General features: G+C 38.5%; 1 protein-coding gene across 3 annotated transcripts; it reads right to left on the minus strand.

Moving 5' to 3' along the window:
• Nucleotides 1-663: 663 nt before the first annotated feature.
• Nucleotides 664-14,024, minus strand: LOC103480886 (uncharacterized). Of its 3 annotated transcripts, none has more exons than XM_081599267.1 (2): nucleotides 13,752-14,024; nucleotides 664-3,524 (listed from the first exon to the last, which is right to left on the minus strand). In XM_081599267.1, the coding sequence occupies exons 1-2, from the start codon at nucleotides 13,918-13,920 to the stop codon at nucleotides 2,263-2,265; spliced, it is 1,431 nt and encodes a 476-aa protein (XP_081455393.1). In that variant the 5' UTR covers nucleotides 13,921-14,024; the 3' UTR covers nucleotides 664-2,262. The 3 variants fall into 3 exon arrangements, with proteins under 3 accessions (XP_081455393.1, XP_081455394.1, XP_008434311.2); XM_081599268.1 differs by lacking the exon at nucleotides 13,752-14,024 and adding an exon at nucleotides 5,469-5,787; XM_008436089.3 differs by lacking the exon at nucleotides 664-3,524 and adding an exon at nucleotides 10,061-11,488.
• Between the last annotated feature and the right edge of the window lie 576 nt (nucleotides 14,025-14,600).

Raw genomic sequence — 14,600 nt, forward strand, 5'->3', positions numbered from 1 at the left:
GTACCGAGATCCAGGAGGAAGCTCAGAGGGGACAGGGCTTCTCTGTCATGGGTCCTAAGTTATGGAACGACTTGCCTTTGCAGGTCAGAGAGGCTCCTTCACTGTCCACTTTTAAAGTTCGTCTTGAAACCCATCTATTTTACTTGGCTTTCAACACCAGCGGGATCTAGTTTTAAATGTTTTTTTTAATTATGTTGTGTTTTAATGTACAGCACTTTGTATCAGCTGTGGTTGTTTTAAAGTGCTTTATAAATAAAGCTGGTTTGGTTTGGTTTAATTACTTAAAATGACACAATTCACTACTCACGCGGCAGCTCCAGGTAGTTATGTGGATCGCCTCGACACAGGAAAAATCCTCAAGATTATAAGAAAAGTATTTTTTTTACCGAGATAATATGGATAATATCCTAAATATATGCATATTGTTTGGAGATACCTCAGCTGTTCCAGCCTATTTAGGGCATTAGCTGCTAGTTGTGATCAACGTTGCTTTGTTTAGAACCGGAGAAATCCCCTTCTGGACCTCCATCTGAATTTCACGCGTCATCTGGGTCACGTGACTGAAACCCAGCAACTGCAAGGATCTTTAGATACTTTACTTAAAGCTGATGTTTAAAAATATGGCAAAAGTTAATGACACTGAATAATCCAGCAATATTTTTTCAAACCAACATTTATTAAAAAGAACATTCTGCTCAAAATACTAGTGTACATTAACATTCAATCATACATGGAAAAAATGTAAAAGCTAAACTCAATTATTCTACAAGGTACAGAACTCCATGAAAATCAAAATGCACAGAAATGAATCCTGCTGAATGTGTGACCGTCTTTAATTTCAGTTTCTAATGGGATACTGATGGGCATCTTAAGCACAAATACGACTAAGTAAAACAAAAAGCTGGATTAAGAAAAACAAGATGGTAGTCAAAAGTAGACCTAAGGTTTATCTTGGTCAGACACTGAAAGGTAAAGGTAATTTCATTTATATAGTACATTTTCAGTAACAAGGCAATTCAAACTGCTTTACAGTAGTTAAAAGGAAAAAACTAAATAACATAACTAATTCCTTTTCTGGTTTGAATATAAAAGCAGTCTAAAAATTTGCAAAGGTAGTTTTTCTGGACTTTCCAAGTGTGCTCTAAATTTGTAAAAGTAACGAGTATTCCATAGTTTCTAAGTAATAATAAGTCAATGTTCCTGATCTGGAAGAATTTTTTCTGGATTCTAAGTTTGTTCTAATTTCTTTTCTGGGTTAAAAGTCAGTACTCCACAGTTTCTAACAAAAGATGAAAAAAAAGGAAAGGACACATTAGGGCAAATGGCAACATTTAGATAAAACAAAGACATAAGTGAAGGCGATGACATCACAGGCTATGAAACCACGTTGCTCAACTTCCCGGCAGAAGTGTGATAAGATATTATCTAGTCATGTCCATGGGAGCGCTCAGTTGCACAGCTGCATGGATAACATGTTTATATATCTTCAAGGAGATTGGAAACATGCTGCCTTTCCAAGGCCACACGGGGGAAGCCAATTCAGAAATGGAATGTCTTAGGTTGGGTAGATTATGAATTTCAATCTTCCCTAAAGTCTCTCCGATACATCTCAGTCCTCAATTACCCAAATTACTTTGGTCGTTCGACTGAGCCGAAACTAGGAACTTCTAAAAGATCGATTCTATCCCGCTAGTGAGTTTTAGAGTCCTCAGCAGGGCCGCGAGTCTCAGCAAGACTCACATCCAACTTGCGTCTCTGTCCACGCCAACAGGCTGAGTGTTCACTAGTTCGGCTAATTCCGTCACAAATTTGTCGATAAGCCAGGAATCCACAAGCTCCAAACAGCAGACATCCTGTTATCATGAATAAATCCAGGGTGAATCCTGCCGGGTGTGTCCCCGCAGGATTAGAGGGCTCTCACGTGCCCAGATTTCTCGTTGAGAAAAATTGATTGAATTGAGAAATTGGTTGAGCAGATCCATAATTAGTAGATTTGGAGGATGTGCAAAGAAAAGCTCCAAAAATATAGAAAAGACAGGACAAAAACAGCAAGTAGGGCAGGCCAGGACAGGGAGGGAGCAGAGGAAAAAAGCATCTGTCTTCGCCGAGAGCGAGAGAGAAAAGACACAGTCACAGTGAATCACTGGCAGCCTGCAACAATCTGCTGACTTAAACATTTCTACTTGCTGTTTACATCATCCGACCAGATTTTCCATTCGATCTGATGCCAAAAAGGATCTGTGGTGATTTGTTCCTAACACCTCAGATGTCTGAATGAGTTCTCATGTGAAGAGTTAAGGTCTTTCTTTCACCGTAACTCTTTCCACAAGTCCCACAAGAGAAAGGCTTCTCACCTGTATGAATTCTCATGTGAACATTGAAATGTACTTTTCGAGAGAAACTCTTTCCGCAGGTCCCACAGGAGAAAGGTTTTTCACCTGTATGTCTTCTCATATGCAGAGTTAAAGTCCATCTATCAATGTAACTCTTTCCACAAGTCCCACAAGTGAAAGGCTTCTCACCTGTGTGAATTCTCATGTGAACATTGATGTGACCTTTATCAGAGAAACTCTTTCCGCAGGTCCCACAGGAGAAAGGCTTCTCACCTGTATGAATTTTGATGTGACGAGTTAAACGTTGTCTAGAAACGTAACTCTTTCCACAGGTCCCACAGGAGTAAGGCTTCTCACCTGTATGAATTCTCATGTGAAGAGTTAAGGTCTTTCTTTCACCGTAACTCTTTCCACAAGTCCCACAAGAGAAAGGCTTCTCACCTGTATGAATTCTCATGTGAACATTGAAATGTACTTTTTGAGAGAAACTCTTTCCGCAGGTCCCACAGGAGAAAGGCTTCTCACCTGTATGAATTTTGATGTGACGAGTTAAACGTTGTCTAGAAACGTAACTCTTTCCACAGATGCCACAGGTGAAAGGCCTCTCATCTGTGTGAATTCTCATGTGCTGAGTTAAAGTCTTTCTTACACTGTAACTCTTTCCACAAGTCCCACAGGAGAAAGGCTTCTCACCTGTGTGAATTCTCATGTGAACATTGAAGTAACTTTTATCAGAGAAACTCTTTCCGCAGGCCCCACAAGTGAAAGGCTTCTCACCTGTATGAATTCTGATGTGACGAGTTAAGGTCTTTCTTTCACGGTAACTCTTTCCACAAGTCCCACAGGAGAAAGGCTTCTCACCTGTGTGAATTCTCATGTGAGAAATTAAATGACCCTTTTTTCTGCAACTTTTTCCACAGTTTGAACATGTGAAAGGTTTTACTCCTGGGTGAGCTTTCTTGTGGTCTTTTGGTTTTTCAGTATCAGTTCTGCCTTTCCACTGTTTGGTTTTCTCATATTTCTCCTTTTGTTTCTGTTCTTTCTTTCTCTTTTTTCCTGGGTCTTCAAAATTGCTTCCTTCCTGATCCTGGTTCTCAGCTTCTGGAGAGCCATGAGAGATGAGTTGGTTCCTCTGTGGTTCTGTTTCATTGAGAACCTCCTCCTCTTTACACGCATAATATTGTGGGAGATCTGGACAAAAAAACAAAACAAAAACTTTTAAATATCAATCAAAGTATCCTTCACTTTATCCTGTTGATGCATCAAAAAAAGATTTTCTTGGGTTATTCTAAAATTACAATCTTACAAGCATTAACATTAATTCAACCAATGAGGTTATTCTGACCAGACTGGAACTAGTTGTGAGTCAAAATGTGATATTATGGACCTTCAGGTGAGCAAATAAGATGCCGATAGATTAACCTGCCAAATATATATTTTTTAAATTTCCTCCACCATGTAGCTACAACAGGGTTTCCCCCAGCGTATTATAAGCCTGGCAGCCCACTATGCTTTACTAGAGCCCCTGTCAGGCTAAGTGTTACTTGATTTTATTTTTAGAAAAATTAATTAACAATGGGGGGGGTGTGGGGAATTGCTTAATTTTTTTTTATCTTAAAGCCGGATTGGAAGCGTCTCCGGTGTTCTGATGGTTTCACTTGCGGAGCAGATTTATGTCTAAAAGATTTATAGGTTTATATTTGAAGTTGGGAGAGGACCAATCACACAGCTGATGTCTCCTGCGCTGCTGCTACTTTTTCTCTGAAGTTTACCCAGCTCGAATCCCACTCAGCTCCTTTCACTCAAACTGGACACAAGCTGACCTTATGAACATTTACATCAACTCCCTTGAGAAATTATGTTGTAGAGAACATCAAGGTAACAGTTTAAAACAAACCACGTTAGCTCTGGTTGCGTAGCTCTATGTGAACCAAAGGAATAACTTGTAGGTGTGCTGTCAGAGATACAGAGAATGATTTATATTTGTGGACAAAGAATTATATGAGGCGTTTATGTCTCAACACGCTACCTCAAACGTGGCTCTGTATTCCCTCCCTGTAAAGTTTATGAATGTTCCCGGTCAGCCAGAGCGTTAGTGGTTAACGAACCAACGCTAACCTCATCATGCAGGCTCAGTCTGGTGAGGAGCTTTCAGCTCGCCTCGTAGTCACGCATCACGCTGGTTTTATATTATTTTATCATTATTTTTAGTATAATTTTCCTGGATAAAGGATGCATCAAACCATATGAAACACAGACAGAAATGGAAGAGCTACTAAAGCCACATTAGCAGCAGGCACTGTAAAACAAGGGGAACGGTACCTGATGGGTAAAATTGAGCATTAAAATGCATTGCCCTGTTTATATATATAATTGTTCAAAAAAAATAAAGGGAACACTTAAACAACACAATATAACTCCAAGTAAATTTGTTTGAGTGTCCGTAGTTCCCTACTCGCGTGCTTTCTCAGTGCTCATCACGACCACGCGCGTATTTTGCTGCGTGGGTGGGGCGGAGCAGCTGTGTGAAGCTGACACCCCACCCACGTCAAAAAATCCAGCAAATAGTCTGAATGGTTAGTGCTCCGTTTGTGCAGGTTTGTGCCATTAAAATATTCGTTTGTGCAGCTTTCGTCTTTGAGATATTAAAGGTTATAATTTTGGCCGATGACGTCACCGTCACCCTATCATGTTCCAAATCAAACCTAAGTGTGGGCTACTTCTTTTAATTCTTCAGATTCTCAGCTGTTGTACAATGTGTACATTTTGTTTTGAACTTCAATAAAGACTTAGAACAAGAAAAAATGTGTCTCATTTCAAGAAATGTTTTAAGATAGCAATGTTTTTTCACGAACGTAGCGTTCTCTCCACAATAATTGAATCCTGCTAATAAAGGACATGCAGCCTGACCCTAACGTAATGTGTATAACCTGTTCAACTGTGCTTTGATTTCGGAGGTGGTCTGAAGAATTATATTCACATTGTTGATGTACTGTCTGCTGATTATGCAGCAAACGTGTAAAAAAATTACATGAGCCTATAACGGAAGATACAAGTGGAACCGTATCTGATGGGGAAACGCGGATTGAACACCCTTTAACCTGTATCATCAGTAAAAATGAAGGTGTTTCGTACCTATACGGTGTAAGATTATCTTTGGTATCCTGGTGAAACCCATCAGTCTGCGCTGATCCTCCATCTCTTCCTCGATCTTAACTTTGATTTCTCTAAACTCTGTGAATGTTTCTCCAGCAGGAGTTTCCTGCTCGTTGATAAACTCTATCTGAGGCTGAACTGAAGACGTTTTTATTGCAAATACTCACGTATTCACCCAAAACACTAGACCTGTGAGCAGACTTCTGACAAAGCCAAAGCTAATGCTACCGCATGGTCGGCGCTTTTCCGTGTGTTTCTCTTTGGCTGTACTGAAGAAACTGTAAGCGAGATTTTTTGTTCCGCTGTGAATTTTCCGCTCAGTCATCTCTTAGCATACACTTATATTAAATGCATTAGAATATTATTGAAAGGTTAATTTATTTTAGTAACTTAATTCACTCGAGTGAAACACAGTATATAGAACAATTACACACAGATGGATGTTTCCAAACCTATTTTATTGTCAATTATGAGAAAACGCAGCATTATGATTAAAATATTACATTATACTGAATAATAAAAACATACTAAGAAATGTGGGCTTGGAGTTAGTTATCAAAGTGTACTTCTAATCTTACAAAATAATCATATTATAACAGATGTAAAAAATTTGGTATGATCTTTTCAGTTTTTAAAACAGTCTTAATGTTATATCAAAGTGAAGTTTTGTAGGTTATAATTCAGTATTAAAGTTAAACAGTGAATGTCTGCATATATTTTAGAGAAACACAAAAATTTGTTGCTTTGACATGACAATTGAGAATAACTGACTGTCTTGGGAAAAAGGGTTGATGTTGCCATAGGAAGAAGTGAAAACATGAAAGGTGACTGAAGAGACAAGATGTGAGAAGAACAGAGATCACATTAACTAAAGCCATCAAAACAAAAGTAATTTAGTTATTTTGAAAAAATCTTGGCATGTTTTTTTATCTCTGACATTATCTGATTCATATTTTCAGTTACGTAGATAGAAACACGTGTATAACTTTTATAAATCGTTAATTTACTGATATTTCATAATAGCTTATTGATAATGTGGTTATTGGTCCAGCTAGTTGTTGTACAGAACCCAAAATTAAACAGTCACAATTGTGATGAAGAAAACTGAATGATTTTAATACGTCTGATAATGTGAGCATTCAGAGGAAAAGAGCATTTAAGACGGTTAATGCATTTACATGAAATGTAGGTCTTCATTTACATGTAGATGTGAGTTTCTACATTCAAGCAATCAAAAAAAATCTGTTGATATTTGATGGGCATCATTGGAGACTTTCATGACTTCAGTTAAAGTTTGCAGATTCAGGAGATTCCAGAAGAGTCAGTAAGTTAAAATCAACCAAAGTTTATTAAAAGTACAAGATATATCTTGGAGATCCACTTAAGCATCAAACACGCATGTAAAGTTACCCAAAGGCAATCCCAGTGAGATCTGCAGTTTTTTGTCTGCGCTTCTCACTGTAAAACCCCCACAATGGCTGTCTTGCTCTGCAGGGCCAGCTCTTTGTTTTAATGCCAGCAGTCACATAAAGTTTTCTTGGGCTACAGAGCAAAAATGGCCGCTTTGAAGCAAACACATTCGATCTGTGACCACAGTTCCAGAGGTGGGACAAAGTTATAAAGTTAGTGACCATCTGGTTCATCTCTTCCTTGATCCGCTTTTTGGTTTCCTGCCTACTAGCCTGTTTACGGCTGCCGGCTGCCATTATCACTATGCAAATCCATCTTCGGATCTGAAAGGCCAGGCTCACGCTGGGGGAGAGAGCACAGAACAAAGCAAGGCTCCACCTGTAGACTCCTTGTAACTCAAGACAAATTCATGGATATACATCAACAAAAATCATTTCATAATATTTCCACAGCAGCCATCATGTACGGCCTGGAATCTATGAGCATTATACACCAGTGATGTGGTAAGAATGTAGCAGAGATTTACAGACTCATTCTATAAATTAGAATATAACTTAAAAACCTATTTATTTAGGAAACTACCACCAGTCTAACACATTATATGCATTAAAAACACAGGTGGATGTTTGAAAGCCTTTATTTAAATTTTGTTTTGGTACATGAGGTGAATTATGAGAAAAATGTCTTCATATGTGGGCGATGCATCAGTTTAAATAATTAAAGGTAGATAATTACTATTGTGGAACATAATAGGAGGCTTCTGTTTACTTCTACAAACATGATGTATAAACTGAAACAAGTTCTATCTACATAAAATAGAAAATGTCACTGTTTTAATGTGTGAAGTATTTTACATCAAGTTATACATGGAATCTTCAAAAACACTAAAGCTAGATTCATTTATTCTACATCAGTGGTCCCCAAACTACGGCCCATGGGCTGAATCCGGCCCGCTTCCACATTTGGTCCGGCCCCCTGAACAATACCAGAGCGCATCTGAAAAAATTTTCGTATACTGTATTTTCTGGACTATCAGCTGTTACTTTTTCCTCAGCTTTGAACCTTGTGGCTTTTAGCCCAGTTCGGCTTATATGAAGATTTTTCTTCAACCACCAGGGGGCTCTTTAGCAGGAAGTGAATCATTGGAAGTCAAAATTGGAAATAAAAGAAGAAAGAGCTCTTTAAAATGGAATTAGGTTTTAATAGGGAATTAAAATTTGAGAGCGTTGAGGAGAAAAAGAAGATTTTTCGGTTTTTTAAATAATACTGGGATCATTCTGAGAATTAGAGGTATAGATATTAGGATCCAATAGATGGCAGTAGTGCAACAATTATGGATGCAAGCTGCCGTTGGAAGACGAAGAAGCATAAGAAAAAGAAGTCTTTAACTTCAGTATTTAATGGGAGACTGGTGGGGGTCTTCAGTACAACTAGGCCTGTTGCAATAACAAATTTTGCTGGGCGTTTAATTGTCCCAGTAATTATTGCAATAAACGATAATATTGTCATTTTGAAACCATTGTTAACTAATAGCACAAAATTGCATAACAATGTAAATACACCCTCACCTGGTCAATAAACTAATTTTGAAAGAGGAGCAGGATTGGTGGGGTTTGCATTGGGCACTGTTCACATTCACATCCTCGGTTGATGGCAGGGCCTGGGGGTGTCGCCCCCCACAACATGTCACCCGTATCAGAAACGCCAATGCAGCTCAGTGATTGTGTCAACAGGTCGGTTCCCCAGCAACGAAACCTATTAGGTGCAGATATGTTGCACCTAATTGCAACATGTTTGCAATTAAGTGACATTATTTAATTGGTTGTATTGTTTGGCTGCTGTCGCTTTGGCTGATGTTCCTGTCGTGTCCCATGTCTTGGGTTCAGCCCAAGTGGAGGAAAGATGAGGTTTTTAGCTCCCAGTGTGTTTAGCTGTTACCAAGGAAACGAGATCGGATGGAGGAACTCGATGCATCGGAGAGAAAGAAGCTTTTTGTCATCAAGTCTCTTTTTTTAAGGTAAGGTCATTTTATCTGTACAGCACATTTTCAGCAACAAGGCAATTCAAAATGCTTTACATGAATTAAAAGGAAATACAAAAACAACAAAACCAAAAATATGTGCAAAAGAACAAAAAGGATCTAATAACGTTGATCCAAAGTATATAAACTAGATATTTCTGTTCAGGGTTGCTAGATAAGTATAGGTATCATCTTCTGGTCTAATTCCTTTTCTGGGCTGGAAGAGCAGGAGTCTTAAAAGTAAGGTGGTCTTCTGGATTCTAGGTCTGTTCTAATTCCTGTTCTGGGTTACAAGTGAGTTCTTCACAGGTTCTAAGGTAGGATGAAAAGGTAGGATATGGCACACAAGACAAAGACATGCTGGCAAAAACATTGAGGTCAGGGAGTTTTTGTAACTATGACGTGTTTGCAGATTAGCCCATGTCTCTCACAGCCTTTTCTCCCAAATAAAGCCTCTGATAAAGGTGGAATAATCAGGAGTTCAGCCATGAGATTCCCCAGGTGACTTCAGCAGGGTGAGGAGACGGGAAGGAGCCGTTTATTTACATAAACTCCAGGAGATCGGAGACAGTCGCCAACGCCACAGGTAGCCAGATTCAGAATAACAAATTCTCTTTAGATAAGCCAGTTAAAATTGGGTCTTTCCTAGAGTCTTTAACCAGTAAATCTCTTCAAGTTCATCCCAATCATCCAAATAAATTTGGCCGTTCCACTGAACCAAAGCCAGCAGCTTCTCCAAGAACTATTCCATCCTGCTAGTGAGTTTTTGAGTCCTCAGCTGGGCTGTGAGTCTCAGGAGGACTCACATCCAACTTGTGTCTCTGTCCACACCAACAGTGTTCACTAGTTCGGCCAAGTCCATCACAAATTTGTCGATAAGCCAGGAATCCACAAGCTCCAAACCGCAGAGATCCTGTTATCATGAATAAATCCGGGGTGATTCCCATCGGGTGTGTCCCCACAGGACAGGAGGGCTCTCCTGTGCCCAGACTTCATGTTGAAAAAATTTGATCAATTGCATTGAGAGAGACCAGTTAACCAGATTCATAATCTGTGATTTGGAGGATGTGCAAAGAAAGGCTCCAAAAAGCAACACAAAAACAGAGCAAGCAGGGGGAGAAAGGAGGAGAGACGCAATGAAAACAAGCAAGCAATTTTATTTCCCTCGTTTTATTATTGAGCTCATTTACATTTATTGAGGGATTAATTGATTTATTGTGACAGGGTTAAGTGCAATGTGACTGAGAAGTAAAACAAAAAACTGGTTTAAGATAAGAAAGCTCCTGGGCAAAAATAGCTCTCAGTATCATTTCCAGACAGTTGAAGACGTTGTTACAGGGAATCACTAGCAGCCTGACAAGGCCCTGTTGACTTTAACATGTTCTATTTGATGTGAACATCATCCAACCAGATTTCCCATTGGATCTTATGTAAAAAGCATCCTGACAGTTTTGAGCCTAAGGCTTCTCGTCTGGGTGACTCTTCATATGATGAGTTAAACTACTTCTATGTTTGTAACTTTTCCCACATGTCACACATGAGAAAGGCTTCTCACCTGTATGAATCTTCAAGTGATTAAGTAAATGCGTTTTCCTCCCAAAACTTTTTCCACAGGTCCCACATGAGAAAGGCTTCTCGCCCGTATGAATCTTCATATGACTAAGTAAATGCTTTTCCAACCGGAACATTTTTCCACAAGTTCCACATGAGAAAGGCTTCCGGTCTATGTGAATTTGCATATGATGATCTAAAGTTTGTTTTAGGGTGAAACTTTTTCCACATGTCCCACATAAAAAAGGCTTCTCACCTGTGTGAATTCTCATGTGAACATTTAAAATATCGTTTCGAGGAAAACTTTTTCCACAGGGCCCACATGAAAAAAGCTTCTCACCTGTGTGAATTCTCATATGAACATTTAAATAACCTTTTTTAATGAAACTTTTTCCACAGCTCCCACAAGAGAATGGCTTCTCACCCGTATGAATCCTCATATGATCAAGTAAATGCATTTTCAACCGGAAACTTTTTCCACAGGCCCCACATGAGAAAGGCTTCTGGTCTCTGTGAATTTTCATATGATCATTTAAACTTTGTTTTATGGTGAAACGATTTCCACACATCCCACATAAAAAAGGCTTCTCACCTGTGTGAATTCTCATGTGAACATTTAAAGTATCGTTTCGAGAAAAACTTTTTCCACAGGTCACACAAGAGAAAGGCTTCTCACCTGAGTGAATTCTCATGTGAACATTTAAAATATGTTTTCGAGAGAAATTTTTTCCACAGGTTACACAAGAGAAAGGCTTCTCACCGGAGTAAGTTCTCACGTGAGAAATGAAACCAGCCTTTTGTTTTTCACTGTCAGTTCTTCCTTTCTGCTGTTTGGTTTTCTCATAGTTCTTCTTTTGTTTCTGTTCTTCCTTTCTCTTTTTTCCTGGGTCTTCAGAATTGCTTCCTTCCTTATCCTGGTTCTCAGCTTCTGGAGAGTCATGATAGATGAGTTGGTTCCTCTGTGGTTCTGTTTCATTGAGAACCTTCTCCTCTTTACACACACAGCATTGTGGGCGATCTGGACATAAAGACAAAACAAAGGCTTTTAAATGTCAAACAAAGAATCCTTCACTTTAACCTCTTGATGCATCAAAACAGGATATTCTTGGGTTATTATTAAATTACAATCTTATAAGAATGAACATTAACTCAACCAATGAGGTTCTTCTAATGAGACTCGAACTAGATGTGAGTCAAAATATGATATTATTGACCTCCAGGTGAGCAAACAAGATGGCGATAGCTTGACCTGGTGGCTTCCTGACAAATATTACAAAAAGTCTTCATTCTCCATGCAGCTACTGGATATATATAACATTAAAGAGACATAAAATGCTTAAAGCCAAAAACTAAAATGCTTTTTAATCTCAACCACTGATTTTGTCAGACATTGCTCCACTCACACACACTCAACACAAACTTTCAAAAGCATAGTATCAATCAATCAATCAAATTTTGCTTGTATAGCACATTTCAGGAACAAGGCATTTCAAGGCATTACATTATAAACACAAAAACACAAAATCATGCAACATTTAACCAACAATCAAAACATTACATTTAGTGAAGTGCCATCGGTAAATTCGTAATTGATTACTGTATTTCCAGGACTATAGAGCACACCTTACTATAAGCTGTACCCTCTAAGTATTTAAAAAACAAACTGGAACCGTACATATACAAGCCGTATCGGGCTACAAGTCGCTGGCATCTCCGCCGTTCTTGATTTTCCAATCTGCTATTAAGGACGGAGCCCTTTGTCTCCAGCGCCAAACCATGGATTTGTTCACACTGAGCTTACGGGGCAGCAGCTATCAATCAAAGTTCATCTGCCATTCATCTAAGAAAAAAATAAGAATTAATTTTTAGGTCCCCCCACTATTGTTAGAACAATGGTTCAGTCCAAAGTGTAGGAGAAGCAACAGCTGGCTGCAGAAGTAAGTAAGGAGCTAGCTGTTAGCTGTGGCTCTGCAGCCCTAACAAAAACCCTAAAGTAAGTAAATACTTAAAGAAAAGACATCCATCCATTTTCTTAACACCCTTGTCCCTTAGTGGGGTCAGGAGGTGGTGGTGCCTCTCCAGCTAACGTTCCGGGCGAGAGGCGGGGTCACCTGGACAGGTCACCAGTCTGTCGCAGGGCAACACAAAGACACACTGGACAAACAACCATGAACACACACACTCACACCTAGGGGCAATTTGGAGAGACCAATTAACCTGACAGTCATGTTTTTGAAGAAAAGACATGTAACACATTTTATTTACTTTCTCTGCTCAATAAGAAGAAACATATAGTAAATAAACAGTTCGTTATTTCATTACTTTGGCTGAATCATGATAAACTGCCACCTTATGGCTTGGAAATCAAAACTAGCTAAAGTGCTACATTGCTTTCATAGACTTGGCTCCTTTTTCTGTAGAAGGTAGTCAATATTTCAATTATATTTAGCTGTCTAACTCTTACTTTAATAAGAAGGGTTTGAAACTGGAGGGAGGGGCTGAGCATTAGCTGACAGCTCAGTACGAGAGCAGAGGGGCTACTGCAGCTGACCGTAAAATAAAAAATAAAGTACGCCTTTATTTCTTATCACCTTCAACGTAGAGCCTTTAAAACCACAAAATACAATCAGAATATTTTTCTATAAAACTCTGGTGCTAACCTTTAAGTTTAAGTTATGGTCCTTCCCAAATATTAAATTCCTACATATTTCTAGGTTTTAACATAAAGAAAACCCCCTAAAATAAAAGTTTAAAGCAACTTAAGTTATAATTTAAATAACATATGACTTGTATTGAGAACCACTGCAATAAATCAATATTTATGAGGAATTTTATTAAGTGGAGTTACTTATTAAAACTTGTTTTTATTTAGAGCCTTAAGTTTTTGTAAAAGTGTAGCAGAGATTAGATCGGTAATGGTGAACCAAACTCATATCTAAGCAACATTTGAATCTTAGTTTGACTTCTATGGTTTAGGTTGTTTACCGAGAAAAACACTTTTGTTATTCATTGCTACTTACCAGTCATTTTTGATGGTGCAGCTTGAACACACACACAAAAATTAAACCACATTTTACTATAACGTTGCCGACCGCGCAAAATGGGTGGAGAGGTAGCAGAACACAACACAACCTCTCGGACCTCTCAGGTCTTCTCTGCTACTAGAACCAGAACCAGACATGGAGAAGCAGCATTCAGCGATCCTTTAGTTCAGAGCTCATTGATCTGTCCCCGATTCCCGTTAATCGATATTATCAGTAAAAAGTGATGGCTTTTCGTACCTATCCGGTGCAAGATTATCTTTGGTATCCGGGTAAAATCCAGCAGTCTGCGCTGATCCTCCATCTTTTCCTCGGACTTAACGTTGATTTCTCTAAACTCTGTGAATGTTTCTCCAGCAGGAGTTTCCTGCTCGTTGATAAACTCTATCTGAGGCTGAACTGAAGACATTTTTATTGCAAATACTCACGTATTCACCCAAAACACTAGACCTGTGAGCAGACTTCTGACAAAGCCAAAGCTAATGCTACCGCATGGTCGGCGCTTGTCCGTGTGTTTCTCTTTGGTTGTACTGAAGAAACTGTAAGCGAGATTTTTTGTTCCGCTGTGAATTTTCCGCTCAGTCATCTCTTAGCATACACTTATATTAAATACATTAGAATATTATTGAAAGGTTAATTTATTTTAGTAACTTAATTCACTCGAGTGAAACACAGTATATAGAACAATTACACACAGATGGATGTTTCCAAACCTATTTTATCGTCAATTATGAGAAAACGCAGCTTTTATGATTAAAATATTATATTATACTGAATAATAAAAACATACTAAGAAATGTGGGCTTGGAGTTAGTTATCAAAGTGTACTTGTAATCTTACAAAATAATCATATTATAACAGATATTGTAAAAAAAGTTTGGTATGATCTTTTCACTTTTCAGTTTTTAAAACAGTCTAATGTTATATCAGGGTGCAGTTTTGTGGGTTATAATTCAGTATTAAAGTTAAACAGTGAATGTCTGCATATATGTTAGAGAAAGACAAAAATGCGTTGCTTTGACTTGACAATTGAGAATAACTGACTGTCTTGGGAAAAAAGGTTGATGTTGCCATAGGAAGAAGTGAAAA

This window comes from Poecilia reticulata, chromosome 18 (assembly GCF_904066995.2).
Source record: "Poecilia reticulata chromosome 18, P_reticulata-male-v2, whole genome shotgun sequence".
NCBI lineage: Eukaryota > Metazoa > Chordata > Actinopteri > Cyprinodontiformes > Poeciliidae > Poecilia > Poecilia reticulata.